This window comes from Urocitellus parryii, chromosome 9, assembly GCF_045843805.1.
Source record: "Urocitellus parryii isolate mUroPar1 chromosome 9, mUroPar1.hap1, whole genome shotgun sequence".
Lineage (NCBI taxonomy): Eukaryota > Metazoa > Chordata > Mammalia > Rodentia > Sciuridae > Urocitellus > Urocitellus parryii.
In genome coordinates this window covers 104,054,489-104,080,753 of record NC_135539.1, presented here as the reverse complement: position 1 = coordinate 104,080,753, position 26,265 = coordinate 104,054,489, and the positions used below count along the sequence as shown (strand labels likewise).

At 35.3% G+C, this 26,265-nt stretch overlaps 1 protein-coding gene across 2 annotated transcripts in view; it reads left to right on the top strand.

Annotated features, from left to right (window-relative positions):
• The window catches only part of Kcnk2 (potassium two pore domain channel subfamily K member 2), a 191,375-nt gene that overhangs the window by 156,958 nt on the left and 8,152 nt on the right, over positions 1-26,265 (top strand). For both annotated transcript variants that reach the window (XM_026387976.2, XM_026387977.2), the window contains exon 6: positions 1,128-1,267. In XM_026387976.2, coding sequence (XP_026243761.2) covers positions 1,128-1,267 — 140 coding nt within the window. The remainder of the gene's footprint in view (positions 1-1,127; positions 1,268-26,265) is intronic.

The window sequence follows — 26,265 nt, the reverse complement described above, 5'->3', positions numbered from 1 at the left end:
GGCTAAGTTCTGATTTTCTAAAGACAGGGACTTAATTCTTCACTGGTGAAAATAAGCAAGGATTTTAGTATTAGGAATTTAATATGTATTACTTTTAATATGTGTTGAATAAAGAATGAATACTTGAGTTTGTCAGGATGAACCCAAGTACTATATACAACTATAAAGCTCTAATAAAAACATATGTATATATAAATATATATGTGTTTGTATGCATGCGTGTGTGTGTATATATATATATATATACACATATATATATATTTGTGTGTGTGTATATATAATTTAGGAAAATAAAGGAAAAATTTCGAGTGTACCTAAAATGTCCCTCTAAAATAAAAAGATTGTGTTGAAATGTATACAGATTTTCATATGTGCCGTTTTTGTACCAAATAAATGGAGAAGTTTCTCAAGGGTAAGAGTAAAATAAAAGACCTCCTTTACCAAAATCTTCCTTGAGAACTAGGGATTTAAATTTATGAAAAATATGGGAATTCCTTTGAAAAGTTAGAGAATAATGAATGGCAGTATTACCTGAAAATTGCTGTTTGTTCTCAATCCATCTATGAAGGTGTTATTTCTGGCACTGGTTATCAATCCAATTGATTGTAATAATGACTTTAAAATAAGAACCATCACTGGAGTTGCTCACTTTCTATTCAGTTTGGTCATAAATCAATTGGGTAGCATGTATTTATTGGCAGTAAGGTAAAAATATATATTAGTTGCATTCCCAGAAAAAGTATATGCTCTATTTTCTACTTGTTACAATAGAAATGGAAAGAGACATTAGTATACACATGCAATAATTAAGTGCTGGATTAGTTAAGACTGATTACAATAAATAACATGAAAAAGAAACTTGGAACAAAGAAAAATCATTATGACTCAGAAAGTAATGAAAGGTCTCACTAAGAAGTACTTATGTCACCTGATCTTGAAAGACATAAGGATGAACATGAGTGAAAATGAGAGTTCAATGTGAAGAAAAAATATGGATCAATTTGATAACAATATTAGATTTCTATGTCATGCAAGCCAAGGGTCAGTTGATAATTTTAGCAAATATCTAGATTGTTTACTTTTAGGGATATGAAGTTATTTTGTTCTACTTTGTTTTTCTCTTACAGGCGGATCAGATATTGAGTATCTAGACTTCTACAAGCCTGTTGTGTGGTTTTGGATACTTGTAGGGCTTGCTTACTTTGCTGCTGTCCTGAGTATGATTGGAGATTGGCTCCGAGTGATATCTAAAAAGACAAAAGAAGAGGTGAGAATGAAGAAGTGTGGAAAACACTTCTATTTGGTTTATTCAGTAAAGGTTAATTCTTAAAATATGTACATTTTAAATATTTAAGCATTATTTAAAATTTTTAATATTTGCATTTGGTGTTAATTTGATGTATGAGGCAAAGGAAAAATATATCGGAGTTATAATTCATCACTTAAAATATTTACTAAACATCTTTTATGTGCCAGATGCTAAGATCTGAGGTTAATTTGTAATGGGAAAAGAAGTAATGGAAATATTTTCTTAATTTTTTTTTGCTTTCTTTTTTTCCTCAAGGGTACAAAGTGAATTTTATTCTTTTAAGAAAAATATTTATTTAAAGATATCTGTAGTATGAAATAGTAAATGTTTTATATAATGCTGACAGTTTTTGCTCTATTCAGTTCATGTTTCTTATGACTTTATAAATGTGCACATGAGCACATATGTCCACACACATATTTATTCCAAAGCCGTATGCATTATGGTCATTTCCTCTGTGTACATATTTCAACTCTCCAGAAAAATGCCTTTTTGTTTATCTTATATACATATAGAAATGAACATTATAATTTTATTAAGACAAAATTTAAAAAAAATTAAAATTGAAATACTGGTTTTGAAATGTTATTCCTAAGAAATTAAATTTTGATTTGTGTGTGTGTATGTGTATGTGGTATTGAAGGTCTAATCCAGAACCTGTAAGCACTAACATGAGCTTTATCCCTAGCACTTTTTAATTTTGTTTTGAGACAGGGAATTGTTAAGTTGCTGAAGCTGGCCTCAAACTTGTGATATTTCTGTCCTAGGATCATAGGTGTGTGCCATCACACCTGGTTTAAGTTTCTTATATACATGTCTATAGGTTCTATAAGTTGAAGTATGAATGAGTAGTTTTTTTTTAATGAATTCTGTAATTTTTACTTTGAGGTCTTAGTCAACTTTGAGAGAATAACAAATCTGTAATATGAGCACCTCTACTACTCATTGTCTTCCTTTAATTTTCTTCTCCATTTCATTATCTGCTATTCATAGACTGCAAGACACCAGGATCAAATTTTTGCCACACGCACAGGTTCTTTAAACATACCCGCCCAAAATGAAATTAGATAATTAATAATGAAATTAATTTCTCTTTACAAAATTTTCTTCCAAATTTTAAATTTGCACAAGTTTTAAATAAATACCAAGATACCTATAGTTACTGGCAAGAGTTTAATTTATCCAATGCTTTCTTTCATATTTCCCAGCTAGGAAATCACTAACTTAGTCTCTATGTATTAACCTGTATATTAGTTGTACCATAAAATCAAAATTGTTTTATTTAAACAAATCAGCAAGACAGTATGCTTGATATGCTAGCTTAAATAGTGTGAAAAGTCTTCTTTTGAATGGACCTGAGTATGGATTCCCCTTAGTCAGGTTCAGTGTGTGTGTGTGTGTGTGTGTGTGTGTGTGTGTGTAAGAGAGGGGGGAGGTTATTCTAACTTCATGGGCACATTTAAGGATCTTGATATGCTAAGGAATAAAAGGAACTTGTAGCTAGAATATGTTTTGGGTAACAGTGGAAATGAGAGCTGCTCAAACATCCAGCCATAAAAAAAGTGACTTTCAAAGGAATTTAAACACACACACAAATTTATCTCTAAGTAAAATAGCTTTTACCAGAACGAATGCAATATAGTTTGATAATGAGGAAAAATATTATTTGGTGATACACACATATGTGTAGGATAAATATATTCTGTGTTACATATATACCCACTAACACTGTGGATCAAAGTCATAAAGTGTGGAAACCACTAAGGCACATGTAATATGGGGGGACAGCATTAAGTCTTGATCAAATTGGTATAGAATATTTGATTGAAGTTTTTAAATCTACATCAGTAAGAAGCAGTGTTTTTTTTGTGATAGGACAATCTGGTATAAAATATTAGCACACTTTTCCAGGGTAATGAGATCACCATCTGTAATAGTCTTGGGCTGTTACAACAAAGTACCGTGGACTGGGGGCATGAACACACATTTATTTTCTCAGTTCTGAAAACTGTGAAACTGGCAGCGTTGGTTCTCATGAGGGCTTACTCCTTGGCTTGCAGATGGCACCTTTTTACTGTGTCCTCACATGGCCTTTCCTCTGTGCCCATTTGTGGAGAGCAAGCCCTGTGTCTCTTCCTCCTATAAGATACTAGTTTTATTGGATCAGGGGCCCAGTCTTATGGCCTCATTTAACCACCTTCTTAAAAGTGCGGTCTCCAAATACAGTCACATTGGGGGTTGTGGCTTCAACATATAAATTGTGAGAGGACATAATTCAGTCCAAGACACTATTCTTTCAAAGAAGTTTATATTTCTGCATAACTGGTTTAGTATATATGAAAAGCAAGGTCATGTGCCCACTTTTGAAGGATCACTATGACTTTCAGCTGAAGTATGAGTGTGTTTTCATGCCAATTAAACATGGAGAAGAAGAAAACTTTTTTTTTTTTTGTCTTACCACAAATCTTTTGGCATCTACCTAGTGTTTTGAGTAACATGTACTTTCTGGTAATTGCATCTGTAGAAAGCTCTCATGAGTAAAGGGCATGACCAAAAGTTTATGTGAACCCTCTGAAGCTGCAGCTGCTCTGGATGACTGAGACAGTTGAAATAGAATTTTCAATTCAAGCAGATGTGTATTTTCTGATTTATAGTGCAATTTAGGGAAATGCAGAATGGGGCCACAAATTCAACAGAGTGTGAAAAAAGAAAGGGAAAGGCAATTTATAATTTATCCAAAGATTATTTGGGACAAAAATTTTATAAATGAAATACTACTCAGATTTTTATAGCAATGGATAAAAATATTATTCAATAATTTTGACTTTGAAATAACCCAATCAAAGGTCTAATTAAATTAAAACCAACTAAATGTACCTAATTGTCATCTTTACATGGATGAACTGGTGCCAGGTGACTGTTCAGTATGTATTCCTTATTTTTTGTGCCTCAACCATTCGAGATATTCCATCTTTTAAAATTTTTCATAATTTTCAGAAGTAATAGGGTTAGGGCCTCACACATGCAAAGCATGGCCTCTACCACTGAGCTGCAACCCCAGCCCAACAAGACTATTTCTAGTTCTCAGTTTTTAGAAATAAAAATGCTAAAAAATTTAATAACTGAGGATCCTCTACACACACACACACATACACACACACACACACAGTGAGAGAGAGAGAGAGAGAGAGAGAGAACACAAATGTAACTTGTAACTATTACAGAATATAAAAAAGAATCAGATTCCCAAGTGATATTACTAAGACACATACATTCCCTGAATGAAAAAGATTCAGGCTAATGAAAAAAATCCCAGTCTTATGCTATTTTTTTCAGAAAGAAATCTGTTTTAACCATGTTAGTAAAATATGCTCGTACAGAGCTAATCATATGGGGTCTTATTTCATTTTTAAATGAAACATGCTATTTTCAATGAAGAATAACAAACTGAATAACTTTTCCCTGGAGACATGCATTTCTGAAAAGTGTTTGTCTCCTTATGTTTAAAGCTCTAATGGGAAGTAGGAATATGTTTAACAATAAAGATTAATGTAACTAGCTATCTTTTCTATAAGCCTGTGTACTATCCTCTGAGGAAACGATGGTTCCATGTAGAAGATAAAGATTATTTAGGTATTCTGCATAACACGCTATAACTGCTTCCTGAGGCAGGTGTAATGAAAATAAGATGGGGTTGTGGCTCAGCGGTAGAGCATTTGCCTGGCTTGTGGAAGACCCTGGGTTCGATCCTGAGCACCACATAAAAATAAACAAAGATACTGTGTTCATGTATAACTAAAAAATATTTTTAAAAAAGATGTGACCACAAAACTGAGGTGATACCTCCACTTGCTTAAGAAGCAAGCAGGGAAGAGTGTGTCCTCGTTACACAGAGGCCTTGCTCAAGTTACTTGTGGTTTACATTTCTTGTGGTTGAGAACTGTGATGTGGATGTACTGCCCAGATCCATTTCCATGCACCACAGTGTTTGGTATGTTCCGGTGTCCATACGAGATAAACACTAGCACAGCCCCTACCACAGCTTGCCAGGCCTGTCAGGCTGTCTGGCAAAAGAGCCAGCCACAGTGAATGTAGCACCAAGCAACACTTCTTTATTCTATTATTTACTTAGTATGGAGATGTATATGCAACCAGAGACACTCACTCTAAAGAGTTGGCTTTATATCAAAATGAGGAAAAAACACTTTTCTGGAGAATTCTAATGCAAAGAAACCTTGAAAAACTATTCCTGCTCTGACCCCATTATGCTGAAGGGAGCTGGGAACGTAGAGAGGCATAGTTTTCTTCTGTTGGTTACCTGATGACAGTAGCGTTGGTCTTCCCTGAACTTCACTCATCATGACAGTGACCCTTTCAGTGAAAGAACTGCTCTTTATCTTGGCCAGAAATTAGCAATTGGAGAACAGTCACAGTCTGAGCCTGGGAATTTTGCAATAGAATATGTGTGATTATCATTTCTTATAGGAGATGTACTTTAAATATGAAAGATTTTATATCCCATTTTGAAATAGCTTAAAACCTTAGGGAACTCTTAGAGGATTTTAAGTAAGCAGAACAGATACTCTTGGCAGCAGTGAGAAATAAAGGTTACAAGGAAACAGAGCTGGATGCAGAGAACTCAGTTGGGAGAGATTATTTCAGGAATCCAGGTAATAGAGAACAGAGTCTGTGGTGGCAGTGAGAGAGGGGTAGAAGTATGGGTTTTAAAAAGATTTAGTGACCCAAGGAATAGAATTTGGTAACTTATTAGCTGTCAGCAGAAATCGAGAGAAGACAACACAATTCTAACATTGGGAAGGATTATCCAACACAGGAAAGAATACAGGAAAACAAAATTTTGAGTAGATGGGAGGAATAAGATAGTTTCATTGTAGACACAATTTTGATTGACTGATATGTTTTTGACATCCAGGTGATTAATTCAAGTCTAGAAAATTGACAGTTTGGGAATTTGGGTCTTCACTACATAAATGGTAATGGAAGTTGTGAATATAGATGAATTCACCTCATAAAGATTTTTAAAATAAGTCGACAACAGAGCTAAAAATGGCCTCCAAAATAACACCTTCAGTGATGTGGAGACACCAAAGGACTGTTTAGCAAATTATGTGACTAAATTGATCCATAGTAGGATCTGTTGAAAAGGCAAGGAAGGTAAGGTTTTGAAGAGAGGGTAGTGAAAGTGATCAGATTTGTTAATAATAGTGGTGAACATATGAACAAAGTAGCTAGAATTCCTTCCGAAGCTGTGCTCCAGGGCTGTCACTCCTGTATAAAACAGTGCAAATATCATGCTGTAGAATTTGTACAATGCAATGTGTATATGGTAGTTCTTAGGTACATCGAGCATAATTCCAAGGGGCAACATTCACAGTGCTTTTATGGAAATGGAGCCTGTGCAGCCCAACTAAGAGAAACTTGTTCTTGTGCATGCATACATGGTGAATATGGATGTCTGTGGGGTGGGAGTGAGCTATGATGATGGTGGGACCTGCCAGCAAGGGGCAGACCTGGAGCATGGAGAGGAGGTAGGGATTAGAATTGTATAATATCTCATTCATTTCTAAATTATTTATTCATTCCTTGAAAAATACCAATAAAGTGCTTAGATTTGATGAAGCAGTACTGGGTGCTGGGAGATACTCTGCCTGTGGTGGTTTGAGGTCAGTCTGTCTATTGGTTAAGACTCCACAGGTGGTGTGTTTCCTTCCTGATCTGCATTCATTTTGACTTTTTCTTCCTTTAGGATAGAAATTGGAGTTGGAATAAGAAGGTGCTTAGCCTGTGATTTAGAAATTATTTCTTAAAATAGCCTGCTTTTGCTTTTTTCTATACTATTTCTTCTTCTTTCCAGCCATGTACTCCCCTTCCTCCCATCCACCTTTCTTCCTTTTGTCTTAAGACTGTGTGTCAGACTTTCAGGTAATGTCTTTGATTGGTAACATATGGCAGGGAAGTGCAAAATACTGATTAGTACGATTTTTTTTTTCTTGGTGGTGGTATTTTTCTTATAACAGTCCTAAAATAGTTAAAAATCAGCATTTTAAGTTGGACTATGGGCATAGAATACAGTGATTGTAAAACTTCTCAGATTTACATTTAATGCATATAACTCTGCTTCAGCCAAAGGGTGAGAAAAATAAAGGCTATTAAAATGAAGGCACATAAAAGGACCCCTTTCTCCTATCCATCAATAGGAGTATCTCTCACTGTGCTGTGGGGAAAAGATAGAGAAGTCACTCTTTTATAGATAAGTTCCATCTGCTGGTCAACATTTGGCTCTGCCTAGTTTTGCCAAGGAGAAAGTTGCTTCTTTTTCCAATCCTAGTCTGAGTTTATCAGGTTATTATTTATTTAGTAAATAAGCCATTGGGAAGGAGAATAAAAATAAAAGAACAAATAACAATACAAGACTTAAATTATTCTTTAAAGTAACAGTAATTGCCAGGAGTCAGTACATATCTAATTTAGATTCTGGGTGAATTTTATGGTCAGTCATTTCTGCAGAACCAAGACTCCAAATTATGTCTCTGTGTAGTTTTGGTATTTATGTTACATATTATGAACCTTTTTGGGTTTAGTATTAGGGACATTTTTACAAATCAAAATATATGTTGAAAATAAAATAGGATTTGAAAGACCTTTCTTAGAGAATACACTTTAAGTAATTTATCTTTTAATATTAATTGAGGTCATGATTAAAATGAACAGCTATCAGATGACGATGGCTAATATGGAAGCCACCAAAGGGTGTAGTATCTTGCTTATGCTTGTACAACTTCTGCAATGGAGGAGTCGGTCAGCAACCCAGAAGACTCGACCCCGTGGCCCTACTTTTTTCACCCTTTTGCCGAGCTGCCTCCCAGGTGTTCAAGGTGTTGGTTATATGTTGTTGTTAAGCCCCTCCTCTTCTCCCTCCTCTACCTCCTTTTTGTGGATAACAGTAACTCATTAAGAACAAGTGTCCAAATTTGACCTATATATAACTGTGTAACTACAGAGAAGGGCATTAAAAATTTAATATGGTCACTAATTACGAATGGATCAAGGCCATGTTGAAATCTGTTCTGATATTCTTTTAAGGGGATGGATATGATTTGCATGATTTCTGAAAAGTGCTATGAGCTTTGGGTCCCAGAGAGCTGAGATTTAATTCTAACTCAACTATTTCCTGGCTCTGCAAACTTCCCAGTATATGATAATACCAGATTTCTCTGAGTCTCCATTTTCTTATAAAATAAAAGTAAGGGTACCTCCTTTATGGAACATGAAGATGCTGTGGTTAGAGTGTGTGATGAAGCTACATGGTAGTATTAAATGCTTATTGTTTTTTACCTGCATCTCTCAAGAACTTGGTATTAAATTGTTATCTCAAACACAAAATTCTGTAAAGTTCTAAGACTATCTTTTATATATCATCATATATTGCTCTAAAGAAAGCATAAGATACTGTAATTCTATGTTTAAAATTTTTTATCTGATTGAAATAAGTGAGCATACAACAAATAAATAAGAAAACCTTGAGAGTACATGTATTGCTAAAATTTAATAAAAAAACAGTGCATAAGAGCACAGGGAAAAATGAGTGTAGAAATTTCAAATATGTTAGATGTTCTATGGACTTGAAAACTATTTTCTACCTGAAATGTTCCTTAAATTAACCCAGAATACTATTGTCTTAATTATTTTCTTGAATCACACCCACAGATTTCCTGGTGTCCGTCTGTTCCAAACGAAGTAGAATTCACATGAATTTACCCCTTTTTTGATCTAAGTAAAATTAGCTCAGTTACTACCTTAAGAACATAAAAACAGCTGGGTGCAATAGTTTATGCCTGTAATCCCAGCAGCTCCGGATGCTGAGACAGGAGGATCTTGAGTTCAAAGCCAACCTCAGCAAAAGTGAGGTGCTAAGCAATTCAGACAGACTGTCTCTAAATAAAATATAAAATAGGGCTGGGGTTGTGGCTCAGTGGTCGAAGCCCCTGATTTCAGTCCCCAAAAAACACATAAAAAACATGCAGGAAGGTTCCTTTTTGTTTTTATAAGATTTTAGTTTGAACCTCACTATTTATAAATCATGCCTTCTTTTTGTTTCAAGTATTTCATGGAACGCCATCTGGTAATAGAAATTCAGAGTAATTTTTTCTATTCATTTGTACATAATAGGAAAATAAGTTGATAGCTTTTGCCTCAAAGCTCTAAGTAATTCCATTTTCTGTAGTTAGAGATCACATTATAGGGATTTAGTGCACCAAGATATAATGCTATCTGTTTCTTTTGACTGTTTTAGAACTGTCATCTGTTCCAAGATTTCATGTCAGGAAAAGTTGCCATCATGAACTTTGCTCTTGAAATTGTTCTTAGAGTTTTTCTTCATCCTAAAATATTGTGCTTACTCATAGTCAGAGGTAAAATCAATCACATTTTACAGAAAAAAAAAGAAGAAGAAAAGAAAGAAATGTGTTTGCTGAGAACACAAGCCCATGTGTTTTCAAAGATGGATCAGCAGACAAATTTAGTTTTAGCTCCTTTTCATATAAGACTTTTTCTAAATCAATGTTAGTTAGTTTGTGGTTGGTTGAGGCTGAGAGTAGGGAGAACATTTTGGAGTTTAATTGGAATTATCTGATCATCTTTTGCACCAAAGTGTGATGATCTGTTCAGGGTTCAGTGGAGAGCATCCCAATTGTATCAAGGAAGCTTAGCTCTCTCTGCTTCAAACATGATTTAAGCCAAAAGAACAGCTTCCAATTACTAGTGTGTATGTGCACATATACACACATTCACAAATGCATAAACACACACACACACAAACACATAATCTCTTGTTTCAGAATAAGAAAAAATGCCTGTTCTTCTTCCAGAACAAGTGTTAGGCGTCAGTCCTATTCATGAAATATTTTCATTTGTCTTCCCTTCCACATATACCTTAGGGTTACAGCTCCTTCTTTCTTTGTGGTAGGTGAGTCACGTGAATAGATGTGGCCAGTGAGTGATGGGCCTAATGCATAGGAGAAAATGGGAAGAAAATTTAATTGCTCTTATGGGCCTCTCAAGAGTTTGCTTGCCTTTGGCCCAGTCACCACAGGAGATAGTGCATGCTGCTCTCTGTCTGGGTCCCTGCCTGGCCTGGGGACTTAGCATCCACAAGCAATTAACCTTTGCTTGATTAGGGGACTGTTTGTTCTGTATTATAACCTACATTTTTCTAAATAATTTCATAAACTACTATACTATAGTCATTATTTGTCTAATTTAAACAAAGTAGATATAATGCTATGATAAGAATAGTATTATTCGAGGAAAGAGTTAAAATAATAATAATTTGGGAGATTCAAATTTTATGTGTTGTACTTATATTAATAATATAATTCAAGGGAAGATTAAAGTAATAATCATAAGTTGGGATACTTAAACTTTATGTGCCACTTTCATATTTGGTTTTATACTAGGCTCCCAAATCTCTAACAAGCTTAGCTAGATTATCTGCATTTACCTTACTTAAGCTTATTAAATCAGAACATCAGGTAAGAATTGAAGTAAAAAGGATCAACCTGTTCTTTTTTGTTGTTTGGGGGTTTTTTTTTTTTGGTACCAGGGATTGAACCCCAGGGATACTCGACTACTGAGCCACATCCCCAGCCCTATTTTGCATTTTATTTAGAGACAGGGTCTCACTGAGTTGCTTAGTGCCTCATCATTGTTGCTGAGGCTGGCTTTGAACTGGAGATCCTCCTGCCTCAGCCTCCCGAGCCTCTGTGATTACAGGCATGTGCCCCTGCACCCGGCTCAACCTGCTTTTTAAAGAAATTATAGATGTACTTTAAGTTGTATGAAAACTGGAGATTCCTATTCCTGTAAAAAGGTAGTTCCTGCTCTCAGCCCTCCTGCATCTGCCTTTGCTTCTGTCCACTCATTTAGGATTGGTTTGATGATACTGAATCTATAGAAAGAAATCTTTTAGAAATTATATACCTAACTGAAGGTAGGTCCCATCACACCTATATATAATATCAAAGTAATCAGATATACAAGAATAGGATATCATTATCTAATATTATTGTTTAATTTATTAGATGAATATGTATGATATTGCTGATGCCAAACTGTTTTTGAGCTTAAGAATCAAAATTTCATTTGATTCAACCTGCCATTCTAAGGAACTATATTTATAAACTGTATTTTCAAATAGTAAAAATTCATAATATAATCTATCCTTTAACTTATGACTTATTAAGGAAAATCATCTATAATATATTTTTGTCATTACTCATCTAAAAATTTTCAGAATTCTATTTGGATTATATATACCCTGTAGACGATCTCATCTCAACTCACAAGACATGGTTGTACCTTCATGTTGCACACATCTCTCTCCCTGTTGGACTTGTCCCCTTCTCTGCAGACTGACTCCAGATTTCCTCTCCACTATTCACCTGGCCATGTCACAGCTGCTCTCCTGTGTTGAAGCTTTCTCTGGGCCACTGCACCAATCATGGGTACAAATTTCTCACTTTATTCCCTCAGCAAATATACGGCTGGCACAGCATGCAGCATTATGGAAGGCTTGAGGATGACTTAAGAGAATGACAGGCAGCAAAGGACAGCTTTATGCTGGACAGTCAGGCAGTGCTGCTCCATGAGTCTCTTGGCTTCTTAGCAGCTCCACTCTTGCCTGTCTCTCTCCTCAGCCCTCTGAGTGCAGTCCTGTTGCTATGTCAGAGGATTCATTCAACTAGATAGTCCCTCTTCTGAATGCAGAGGCCAGACCAGCCAAAGATCCAGTCAACACAATGGAAACATATGTACAAATATACACTCCCCTAGAATGGGAGAACCTTTTCAATTATTAAGCGAGATACTGGAGGCCCTGCTCTGAAGCAACTGCATTTGCATTGCTTCCTAAAGTAAGGTTGTTCCCAAGTGTAGTGGATAGGTATTTGACTTACATGTCTGTGAGTAATCAAGCAGAAGTTCAAACAAAGACGCTCACCAAAACCATCACTTTTATCATAAAAGATATAAGGATAAATTCTCATTCTCATTCTCACCAGAGTGGTAGGCTGCTTGTGATCTTCTGAAGTCTGCTTCTTTCACCTTTAATTTAAAGTGGAAAAGCTTCTCACATCTCATAATTGTTTATCTCTCCAGTACAAGTCACTCTGGATTTGCTATCTTTTAGTCTTTCACAACTATAAGTACTTAGGTGTCTTCTAAGCAAAATGCTTTGCATGAAATGTCACCCTAAAGCTAGGTAGAACCTTGGGAAGTCTCACTGTGTGAAGGAATTCATTTGCAAAATTGGAGACTGTGGGTCTGAAGACTATGTTGTTTTTCATAGGATTTATCACAAATGCCAAGGCTTATCATCTTTCATTGACCCCTTCAATTTCCTGGAACTTATTTGTGACAAAGTAATTTCTTTTAGTGAGGGTATATTGATATCATCTAGTTGTACATATAAGCACACACATTCATCTTTAATCTTGCCATTTATACCATCATTTGAGAAGCTGTTTGGCTAGATTCAACCTGCTTATCCATTCAGTTTAATGGGTACTAAATTAATTCATGTCTTATAAAATGCTTAATACATGTTTCTGAATTATTAGGCAAAGCAGCAGGGGTGTATAACCAGGACAGGAGAAGAATTGCTTTACTATTTTTGAAACCACAAGAACTGCAACACAAAGGTTTGTCATACATATGAATGCATTTAAAAACAAGATAATCTTGTTTTTTAATATAGGATAAATGAAGTTTTCACTGAGTAGTGTTGCTAGTATTCAAGTTGGGAACTATTTTACCACCCACAAAAGGGGCACAGCACAGGACATGTTCAATAAAGTCATTGATTTGTTTTTTCATCAAACATATTTGGGTGACCCATGGCTTCAGACACTTAGTAAAATATTTTAAAAGTCATACCATAGCATTTGCCCTCAAGGAGAAATTTATGGTTGAGTAAGAGTACATATGCATCTCCTAATAATTAATATGGGGTAGAAACTATAATAGAAATAAAAGGAGATGCTTTGTATGCAGTGGCACAGAGAAATGGGAATTGTTAAGACTAATAGAAAATTGCATAAAGAATGTAGCACCCTGACTTCTTTCTTTTCATTCAGTCTATCAAGCAATCCTGTAACACCGATCTGAAAATGTATCCAAAAATCCAACCGCTTCTTACTTTTTATCCCTTCTGGTGCCACCATTAACTCACACACTTATTCCAGAGGCCTCTCAATGAGTCCCCTGCTTTCACCTTTTCTCTAAAATCTATTCTCCACATAGATATCTCAGTCGTCCTTGGAAACATGAGTCTCATCCTGTCTCTTCTCTGCTTAGAAGCTTTCAGTAGCTTCCCATTGTCCTCCAAGTACAAATTAGTCTATAAAGTAGCATGAAATGTTCTGTACTATGCAGCCCCCATTACTCTAGCCTCTTCTCTTCTCTTTCCCCTTATGCACTCTGCTGCAGCCTTACCGCCTCCCTTACTGTTTCTCTAGCACACCTGACAGGCTCCAGTTGCAGGAACTTTGCACAGACAGCTCCCCATCATCAAGGTGCTTCCCGCCAGGGTCAAGTGTTTACATAATTTACATGTTGTCAGCAACATTAAGCTTGGCATTCCCACTTAAAATTGAGCTCTCTACCCACGCCCCCCACCCTTGATACTCCTTGACCTGTGCTACATTTCCATCATGTTCACCGATGTGTAACTTCTTATCTGTCTTTAACTTTATTGTGTGTTATAGTTCATTGTCTCTCTTCCCAACTCTTCAAAAGGGAAGGAAATGGTGCTTGGTATATAATGGGCACTCCAGGGCTTGTTGAGTTGAATGAATGATCAACTGTAGAGATAAGAGGATTTAGAGAAAAGGGCTCAGAATTCGGAAAGCTCCAGATAGACCCATTAGCATATTTTGAACAGTGATATGAGAACATGTTTAATTACCTCAGTGATAAAAATGGAAGGACTAAGGCTGGAGATGTAGCTCACTTGTCAGGCACGTGTGATGCCCTGGATAGCCCTGGATATGATCTCCAACACTGGGTGGCGGGGAGAGGAAAGTCTATGTTTCCCTCTCCAACAAATCAAAAATAAAACTTTTATTCAGTTTTTCCATTTCTAGTTGAATCAAAGTGCATTTATTTGAGTGAGTTTTACTGTATTAATGCTTATAGACGCTAAGAAATTTAAGAAATGATCAACTTCAATTAGGCAGCTTGGCATATAAGCTATTTAAAATTTTCAACACACTGAAACATTTCATAGTTTAAAAATTCTTGAGTAATTCCTGTAAGATGCAATACAAGGTTGATACCTCAAACTAGATACAGTTCAAAATCTGATCTCCAGTAGCAGAAAAATTGTATTTTTCTTCCTGAGGTGATGGTTTTATGATGGGAAATTTCTTGATATTTTTAATGCCTTGTTATAGTTGTTTTGTTTTATTTTAAAAATAATCAGTTTTTATTGTTTATTAGATGCTGCTAATTAAAAAGTACTCCTCTTCCCCTATGTAAAAAACTATTTATAGCAATGGTTTCTATTTTATACACTAGGAATATTTCTAAAAGGTTTTAATATTTTCAGATTTTCTAAGCTATGTAAAATGACAAATTGTTAATTTTAAGAACCTTCATTTGATTGAAAAGCAAAATTAATGCACAAGTGAAGAAAAACATGGGGCAGAAAGGGCTACTGGTTTATAACCAAAACACATAGAAATAACTAAAACTATGATTTTAATTATTATCTGGTGAATGTATTATTCATTAAAGGGAAAAGGTGCTTAGAGAAATAATATTCTTAGCATGTGAGATTGATTTCTTATGGTTTTCCAAAGAGGAATTGGTATGTTTTCCAAGATCTTCAGTTAGACAATATTGTTACCTTGGATGCATGATACTAAATCATCATCTGCTTTTATTTTTAATTACAAATATTTTGCTCAAAAATTTCTGCCTTCAAAATGATGGTTAATTCCAAATATCCTAGGTCTTCTTCCAATGGAACTTAGCAGAAACGTTCTGTATTGGAAAAGATGCCTCTGAGATGTCATTCGGTCCACTTAGGAGTTCTGAATACGCAACTTCAGAACAAGAGTTCTGCTTCTCCCTCCCTGGACAGCTTGACCTACTAAAGGGTCCTGGGAGCATTGATACTATTTCTCACACTTATATTCTAATCTAGATTTTAGTGACTTCGTGTAAAATAAAGTCTGGATGGATTTTATAGTTTGAGAGAGAAAGATTGGAGGGATGCTTATGCCTACCTGGAATAAATGTGTTTGTGGCTTTTAGAGAGATCATGCAGCCTAATGGCCATCAGAAATAGAAATGTACTTCATAGCTTTGTATCCAAGGTAGACACTCTGCCAGTGGGAAAGCTCTCAGGCTTCATACAGTTCTTTTAGTGTAGTAGAAAGGTGATGCCTTTGTTAATGGTTTTTCAGTAGAGGCCTAATACACATTTGCTAGGTTAGAGCACTCACCTTATTTTAAAAAAGCAGATTGAAGCTTACAAAAGAGTATTAAGCTGTAAATTTTTTTAGAAATGATGGCTTTTTTAAATAGTGATTTGGTAAAGCTGGATCTCATATCACAGCACTTCCTTAAAATAAACAAAGTATTAGGATTATAAATTGAAAATTGTTTCTAGATCTTTTACCTCATCTATGAACCCCAGGCTCTCTGATGAAAAACATAGATTTTGTATAAAAGGAACATTATTCAAAAATGTTGCTTCAGAAGTTCTTGAGCAATATCAAGAGTTTTAGAATTTTTTCTATAATAAATGTGCTGTTTTAGTTCATTTGTTCTATCGTCCATTTGTGAATCTTTGTGTTCATCCCTAATTGGATACTGTGCATTGAGCTAGAAACAAGTTTAGATTTATATTTCTACATCATTGTCTCTTTGAACCTGTTTATTACTGCAAATAGGTTCCATCTGTCCACATTCAGCAACCACGAACAGCATCATATTCTTGTATTCATTAAAGACCTCAGGTATTGTGTTGCACAAACCAATTAAATAAGTACAGATTGTTCCCTGTTGGAGGAGCCTAGCCATCTGAGGATACCTTTAAACTATAGAACAATGAATCAGTTAGTTCCCACTTCTTTTTCTCCTCAATTTTTCACCTTCCATCATGCAAAATGCTTGAGAAACCAACTTTTCACATCTAAAGAAAAAGAAGATAAGGTTAGTGAGAGGGGAACTTGAGAACAGAGCCTGTCTAAGAGCTTCTAAAGCCTCTTACATAAGCCCCAGAGATGTTAGAATCAGACACAGGCAAAGGGTCCATCTCATTCCATGTAGTCTAAGTCTTAGTCATGGAGCTGGATTTTTAAAATTTTCATCAATATCAAATAAAAACAAGCAGAAAATCCTAGTGTGGTCCTGAAGAGGCATTTGAACTTTTCATGGCTTTCTCACCTTCCTGAATATTCCTTGTTATTTTAGTACATGATATAACATGACTTAATAAAATAACTAGAGCAAGGTATAACGGAAATCTATGATAACACTGCTCTCTGTTGCGTGGGTATAAATAAAAATAGTTCAAACCATGTTCTTAAACATAAAGCAGTATCATAAATGTTGTATGGGAAAGTCAATCTGCCTGAGACTGGCCAGATAGTGAAGGGCTGCTGTCTCATTCTGTTGTCTTAGCAGGGTCCTTTTCTTTGCCTGTGGTGTAAGTAGTTCCTTTGGACAGCTCCAGTTGCCTCAGGCAACTGGTGACATGTGCTCAAAATGCTGTCATCCAGACACAGTTTAGAGGGATTCATTGAAAGGGTAGGAGAGGACTCTGTGGATCCTTGACTTTCTGTTCACAGTGGAAACTTCCCATATTTTCTGCTCACATTCAGAGGCACTGTTTTTTTTCCCCCGAATTCTAAAATCATAAGCCAGCAGGGGACACAGCTGGGGAGACTGGCTTAGGGCATATGCACCCTCCAGGGTCAGAGGCTAGTCCTGTCTTAGTGTCAATCTACAATATTTTCCATTGCCTCTTATTTTATTTTTTGCCTTTCTTTCCTGTTTCTTAGGCAGCCTCATTACAGTTTAGCCAAGTTAATTAAAATACTGCCACATGCTTGTTAGACAGAGCATGTCCCGCTCACTGAGCAGAATTTCTGTAGAACTAATTTGGCGGTGCTATATTTGGTTTGGGAAAGGCAGCTGTGAGAGCTCGCTCAGCGTGCATGAACACTCTGCATTATTAGACCCTCTCTGCTACATTTGCTTGTTGCAATGTGGGGTTCATTTCTGGCTTTGCCTTATTTTCCAATAATGAATGACCACTTTTACTTATTTGTATTCCTGGCTATTCCTGAAAGATTTTCTACACATTCATAAAAAAAGACAAAAACATGATTTGGTCCAGTTTAACAATGGCGATGAAAGGGCATTCTGTGGACCAGTGTTCCAAAAAAGAATCACAAATACACTATGTATGATTATATAACAATATGTATAAAATGCATATTATAAAATAGATTATATATAATACCATTGTGTAAAATAATGAATATAATGTTCATATTTAGTATAAATGTTATTGTGTATGAGAATATGTAACAAAGATAGATTACATATATAATGCACTACTGAATAGAATATAGAATACATATCTATTTCCAATAGAAATATAGTGCAAGGCACAAATGCAAAACACTCCTGCATTTAAATTTTTCTAATAGCCTCATTAAAAAAGGAAAAAAAAGGTGAAGCTAATTTTAAAATTATATTTTATTTAATACAAGGAATCCAAGCTGTCATCATTGTAATGTATAAGTATTGAATAAAGTAAAAATTATGAGTAAGATATTTTATATTTTTTAGTAATAAGTTTCCAAAACCTAGTGAATTCTGCACTTACAGTACATGTCACAGCAGATGGTCATGTCTGAGCTTCCTGATGGCCTCACTGATGGTGGCTGCCCAGCTCTAGACTGAGATCAGAATCTGTAATGGTAACCTTCCCATGAAGTTGCTCCCCTGTGCTGATTGGAGATTGTATTTTTCTGCCTTCCAGTTTTATTTTCTTTAATTAAAATCATTTCAAGGAGTTAAAAAGAGAAAAAGACAAACCCCTAAGATCATGAAATAATGTGTAAATTCACATCACTTAACTTTTTCCCCCCAGCTGAAGGAATTCTTGGAGAATCTCTTTGGGTTTTCTGTTTCTGCTTCTCCCTCCGCATTTCAACCACTGTGTCAAAGTGAGCAGTTATTCATGGATCGTCAGTTTTTTTCAGAGGATGCCGATCATCCACAAGCATGCATTGTACATTTTAAAAGAAAATTCTAGAAACAATTTCTCCTCAGAAAAAGGAAAAGTAATTGTTTTCTGAATCTGCTTAGACCATATGAATATTTTACCTGACATTTCACTATGGAACTTTTAAATGTGATAAAGGTATTTTTAAAATCAGTAGAGCATATATTCAGAGATAAAGGCACTAACCTCTGAAAACAATAGCCAAAAAAAAAAAAAAAATCAAAACAAACAAACCTAAAGCGAAAACTGGTTCTTATCTTTCTTCTTTGTTACTCACGACTTGTCTTCCTTTTCATACTCTTAAATTCTCCAGATGCTCCTCTGTAATTTTTCACTGACACTATTCTGGTAATGCACTTGATCAGAGACTGGCTTAGCCTGGAAAGCAGAAATAATTTTTCTCATGAGTTTTATTAGAAAAAAATAGACATCTGGCCAGCACTGCAAGGAATGAAATTTTCAATATGCTTTTGTTTAATGACCACAAACTATATTTATTGATTTAAATTTTAAGATAATCTCCTTCAGTTTATCTATTAAACTGGATTTTTGAACACTGATATGTTTGAGTTACATATTGTTACATATTTAGAGTAAATAGTTTAAAGAAAAAGCAGTTGATTTTTATCTGCATAATTTAATTTTTTATAGTTCTGTTAGGCAGCCACTCTATTTCAGGCATTGAGATTGACTCTAGAGATTGAAAGGTAAATAAGACATAGTTTCAACCTTCAATGACCAGGGTAGAACAGGAAACTTGGTAGACATAAATTAGTAACCACAACATAGAAGAGGCATATCTGCAAATAATGTTTTTATAAAGAGCACAAACCACTTTATGCTGGAAGACATCAAGTAGATGAGTCCTGGGCAATAGAATAATGAGGGAAGGTGTCAAAAGGGGACCACTTGATTAAGGCACCAGTGGACCCGTGTCTACAGAACTCAGTGCAGTCCCAGTACAGATAATAGTGTAAAACAGCTAGAAAAATTAGAGTATGGTCAGAGATCAGGTCCAAGATATAAACATGTGGAAGAATGTTGACCTACAGCAAAAATTAATGTACTGAGCATGCTGAATGCAGAGCTTAGAGAGGCTGTTGTGTTCAATGAGTCAATCACATGGAGGCTGAAATTCCACCAAGATGAAGGTAGGAGATGCTATGGAATGTAATGCCTTATAAATCAGCCATCTAGTTGCTATTTCAAAGTTAGCATCAACCTCATGGGACCCCAATTACCTATGCCTACAATATCCTATTGTCAGTTCTCAAAATATATCACCTAATGTCCATCCAGTAGCTCATGCCAAAATTCTTTCAGTCATTCTTGATACATTTTTTTTGTCACCTACATGGATTGTGTATCATAAGTTCTATGGATACCATGACCAAAGCATGTACAAATGCTTTTCTCTATAGATTTTCTCCATACCATCACTTTGATGCATGCTTCACAACTACCATTTTAGCGTACCCGATCCACCACAACAGCCTTCTCACTACACATCCTACTTCTCTCCTCACCTGCATCAGTCCATTTCTTTTCTCCAGTGGTCTTCAATTTTTTTTTTTAATCATGAATCACCACTAGTAAAAAAAAAAAAAAATTGAGCATGTGCCTCCTCTATATACATATTTGTTTATAAGTTTCATGGATGCATTACTGTGTTCCTGTACTACAATGTTGGATACATGGTTTAAATGTGTTCAAGAATACAAATATTAAAAAATGAATGTGAAATAGTTTTAAATATTTTATTTGCAATTATTAATAACACAAAACATTTTCTCTCACAAAATTAATAATAATATCAGTATGATCTATATGGTCTTTGTAATTTGTTTTTAATTTTGATAGCAAATCCTAGTCTGCTTCATAGTGCAGTTTATTTCAATTCTTGAAGGCTAAAAGGTAACTTATATAGAAGCACACATTCAAATGAAAGAAGTACATCTTCGGTTCTGCCTACTACACATTGTATTTAGTTCTCGATATCACTCACTAAATGTGTAAATGATTTTTTAAAGCCAGAAAATACTCATTTCCCCTGACATTTAAGGTTAGTCCATGTTCTATATCTGAAACATTTTCTACAGGAAACTTTTAAACAGTTTGCAAAACCCTTCTTCTAGTTATGTTAACTATGATCTGATAAGTGACACACTCTTTATTTGGACACATGTAACAAGGTCAACGTTTTCAAATACACTTAAGAAATCCCCCTTCCATGTACACATTCAAAAAACATTTTTGAACGGTTGACGTCATTTCACATAGCTTACATATCTTCAGGGATTAAATTTGATGTTTCAAAATATCTTCCAGGTTGCATCTTGCAAAAAACACTTGTCATCACAGAGCGGGTCATCAGATTTTAAGAAAAATAAATGCAGAGGGGCTCTTTAAGGGTTATATTACGAGATAATTAGTATGTTGGAACATAGGATTTTTATGGCCACATCTTGTTTTATTAGTTAGCATTTCAAAAGTGTTAGTATTTAAAGGGTTTTTTTTTTTTTTTTGTGTGTGTGTGTGTGTGTGTGTTTTATGCAATTAACCACATTGGTGATATCCTGTAGCCTATTAATTCAAATACATCAGTATATGATGACACAGTAAGGTGAACTATATTTCTTGTTCTGGATAAAGAGGGGGAGGGGAGGTAGATTGAGAAACCTTTCCTCATTATTGCCTGGTGCTTTTGATGTCCAACAATGATCCAAGAGAGTAGACTTCCTTTTTTTTTTTTTTTTTTTGGCTTATGAACTCTCTTATAGCCTTATCCATATGTATTTTTAAGATAAAATCTAAAATTCTTTTTTGTATTAAATAGTTGGGTGGGATGTAGAAATTATCAGTGAAGTTTAATCAGTGACATGTAATCATGTCTGTTAGCTATCTCCTGAAATATGCCAATAAAATATAAAATAATAAATTTCAATAAAAACCAATAAATTGATGCCCAACATAAATCCAAATAACAGAAAAAAATCTTCTCATGGCCACCTATCAGATGCATGTGTTTTCAATATTTATGCTCTGACTTGGAAGTGTTGCCACCAGAATTGTCAACCATGAAGTTCTTCTTTTCCCTGTGTAGTCAATATGGGTTTTGTAAGGAGGTACTTTCATCAAGCTCTCAATTTGTTATTTATTTATTTATGTTAGCACAGACTCATGAATTTCTGCTCCTATGCATGGGTTATCATCTGACACGTTTAATCAGACACCTTTAAACTGTCTTCTGGATGTTTTTGGCACATCCCTGTCTTTCTCTGAGCAATTCTTTACACTTTGGAAAAATTAGATTTTTCCAAACTCACAGTTTCTCTGCCCTTGCCCTTGCCCTTGCCCTTGCCCTTGCCCTGGAGAAATTATCCCTTTCTCCAAGCAACCATAGTTTCTTTTAGTGAATAGGGGCTAATGGTATTTCAGAGACAAAGATTTGGACGTTAATTGCTGTGATAGTCACCTCTCCCAGGCACTCTGAGTAGACAGAACTAAGAAATGTATTTTGTATTTATGCATACACCTATTTCCATGTGTGCTTACTTTATATCTATCTGTATGTCTTCTGTGTATCATTATCATCACCTGCCTACATACCTATCCCTGTCTTGAAAACAATGAGTTCAGAGTTGACATCTCCAATTCCATTTCAATACAAAAGAATTTTTTCTACTTTTCTGCTTTTTATATTTGTAATTTCTTTCTTACTTACAGTAAAATACCTGATTCCTGTGATTCTCAGGTTACCACTCAACTGGTCTCCTGGTATGTAACCAATCTTGACCTCCTGCTGCCGCTGCCATGACCCTGCAGGGATGCCCTCATCACCCTGCTTGGTCTCCAGTGCTGTTTGCTGGACTCCCTTGTCATTCCTCTCAGACTCTGACACCCCATGCTGACTGACACTCATGTGGGGCTGCTCCCCTTATGCTGGTCAGGCCACAGCATTCCACTCTGGAGCCATGACCCCCCTCCCCAAATTCGGTGCACTGATGTCTACTTAGTTCTGTTCCAGGCAACTGTTGGGGCTGAGTTGTATAGAAAAGGAAGAATTATTACCTGAAGAATTACATTCTATCCCATTCAGTTATTATGTTTGATTTTTTTTTTTTTGATACCTTTGAGATCTTAAGCAGTTGACTGGTGGTTTACCTCTGAACCCTGATCACCATCACCCTCATTATTAGATAGTAGCACCTGTAGAATTTCTGCATTCTTCTGATGATCAAACAAATACCTAGTTTCTGTAACTCAGTCATATAATAGTGTGGTGTGATTTTATAACAAGTATATAATTATTCTACTGTTGTGTGAATTTCCTTGTCCCCCATCTTTACCATACAATAAGATGGTACATGAGTTAGATGGACTCCATCAAATGAATTGTTACAGGTACCCTAATTCCAGACCAGTGGGGAGAATTTCATGGGTGTTCAGTATCAAAAATAAGTTTACTCCATAACAAGTAAATGTTTGATTTTGCAGCTCCACTATATCATACTTTAATATTTTAGAAGTAAGTTATTCCTTAAAATATCATTAATTTTAAGATTATTATGTTTTTGACATTGTTTTTATTAAAAAAGATTAAGTTCTGTCATGCTTAATTTTTATGCAATTATGTTAATATTTGTTGTATTAGGAAGTTGAGGAGTAGCTAACTAAAAAAAGTAGTTTAGGTTACAGGTACTATGAATATTACATATACTTTTCTGAAAACTAGAAGAAAATGTCACCTACTGTTCTGTTGGGATAATGATGTGATACTTAAGTAATCCTTTTAGGCTTTTTTTTTTTTTTTTTTTTGTAACCTGGTTGGTAAAGAGAATAATTTAAATTGTTCTTTCTCACAGTACAGTTCAACAATACAATGAAATGTCAATACTTCAGAAAATGAATAAATGTTAATTGTTGGGAATTATAGTCTAGGCAGCCTCTGAAAATGGAATGCAAATTAGGCTTCATATTATTTTTACAAATTTAAACAGAGGGATGTTTTCAACTCAGCTAACTAAATTTTAATTTTTAACATTCCTCAAAGCTTTAAAGTACATAAGCATCTGGGCATTGAGAAAAGTAAGTTGAAATTCCATCAAAAGAATGGAAAAAAAGGTATTGGTCATAGATGAAGAAAACTTCTTCAGTTTTATTCCTTGCAAAGAAAATTACCAAATGACCATTATCAAATCCTTAATGCTCAACTTTGTTTCAGATTCTCTTAAAGACATCCAACAGGGAAAAGGCACCCTGTGCTACTTTACCCACATCAAAAACAGGAATTGTATCTGCACAAAAATAAGATTCTTTATTTTATTTATTTATTTATTGTTCTTTTAAGAAAAGTTGCAGCTAACGAGCATTACCCAATACCTAAGTGGGATGTCGGTATTTGGAAAAAGATAGAAATTCTTTATCCACTAGTGATCCAGCACAGGGACTGTCTTATCTTTCTCAGGCAATTATATTCAAAGTTGAGGATAACTTGAGAAGAGAGTCAACCCAATTAGGATGGAGAATATAGGTTAGGTGTGGTAATTAGGATAAGATCCTAGGATTGAAAACAATAACAAATTTCTTGTACACAAACAAAGGATAGAAAGGCAGTGATTCAGAGAAAATCGTGGGTAGAAGGGGCTTGGGAGGGAAGCATGAATTGCTCTCTCACCCAAAGTATTGGCAGAGTCACTGTTGCTGCATTTTTAAATCACACCACAGGTTTCCTTTCTAATGTGGTTGCTAATGCTATTGTTGGGGGTACTCAGTTTTGGGAAATGGACCATTTAAAATATTAGCACATGTGGATTTTTTTCTCTTTTTATCATGATTGGAACAGAAAATCTCAAGAGTATCCTGGAATTTCAAAGCTCACAGGGGAGAGTATTCTGGGTGAAAAACTGGAGCAGAAAACATGGTGTTTTCCAGTCTAATGAAAAGGCACAGAAGGGCCAACGACTTTTTTCAGGAGGACAAAGCTTTTGAGGATTCTGAAGATAAGATGAAATAGTGTAGGCAACCTCTGAAAATGGAATACAAAGCAAGGCTTTAAATTAACCAATTATTTATTATGTAATAAAAATGAATAATTTTGTTTAAAATTATTCTAAATTTGAGGAGTTCCCCAAGCTTACATAGATAAACTGGGCTGCAAATTTAAAACAAAGCAAGGTCGTCCCATGTCTTATAGGTTGTTTGCTAAGTTTTATGGAAACAGAACTCATTTGACAATACTGTATACAATTGGGGAACTTTTTTCATGTTAACTAATAACCAGAAGTTAATTCCAGTTTACCCCCTGTAGGAGAGTCTTCTGCCATTGTTACCATGTGGAGAGGGGACTTTTTTTTTTCTTTTTTAATGAAAATTTCTCCTGAAAACTATTTTCAGAAATCAGAGTAGGGCTGAGGGTGTAGAACAGTGATAGAGTCTTTGCTCAGCCCTGGATTCAATTCCTAGCACCACACAAAAGAACAAATTGGTAGAATGATGAGTCTTCCTGTCACAGAGGCCTGGCTGAAAAATAGATCAGAAGGAAATAGAAAACATAAGGAAGAACTCCTCAAAGATGATTTCATTCCTGGAAAAATAGGTAGTGAGCATTTTGCAAACTTTTTCCGGAGGAAAATGATCTCTGTAGAAATGTAATTGATAAGGACTAGGCATTTAGTCACTTCAAATTAAAAGTATTTTGAAGCCAAAAATAGTGAAATTTTTCTTTAAATCATGTTAGTTTTTCTGTTTTTCTTTTCTTTTTTTTTTATGACTACTCCAATGAATATTAAAACCTGGAATAGATACAAAGGGACTTCCAAAAGTAAATCATTAAATAAACATGAAAATCAGGACAAAGAATGACCTCTGTAATCATGTCAACTTTACACATGGAAAAGCTATAGGAACTGTAGTAAATGTTCATAGTTGATGAAGAAGTCATTAATGGTTCCTCTAATGTAAAATTGTTAACCATTCTTTAGCTTGGGATGCATGCCATGAGAATGGTAAGCTCCAGGTTCTGGGAGAGCCTAACAGGTATTGTTGTGTAGAGTGGTGGGAGAGAGAGAAATGGTTAGGGGACTGATAATTAGAAGGGGAAAAGAGGAAATCTGATTTACAAGATCCATGAAACAGGCATGAGATTCTCCATGTGAGGATGACATATAGCAGTCTCACAGGCTTCTTGGAATAGTCAGGAAACTCTACAAAATGACTGAAGAGTTAGTTTTGACAAACATATTTTGGACCTTTAATATAAACAGACCTGGCTATGTGTCTGTACGTTTCACAGGCTCCATCTCCCTCCAGAGATAAACAAGATCTTCTTATGAGAATCATTGAGCAAGGGGAATCTTTTTACCTTACTATGTATTCAAAATATGATTGATTAAGCCAAGTGGGATAGTGCATTCCTGTAATCACAGCAGCTCCGGAGGCTGAGGCAAGAAGATCACAAGTTCAAGACCAGCCTCAGCAACTTAGCAAGACCCTAAGCAACTAGTGAGACTCTGCCTCAAAATTTAACAACAAAAAAAAAGGGCTGGGGATGTGGCTCAGTGGTAAAGTGCCCCTGGGTTAAATCTCCACTACCCTCTCTGCCCCACAAAATAGATATATAATCAATTTGTTT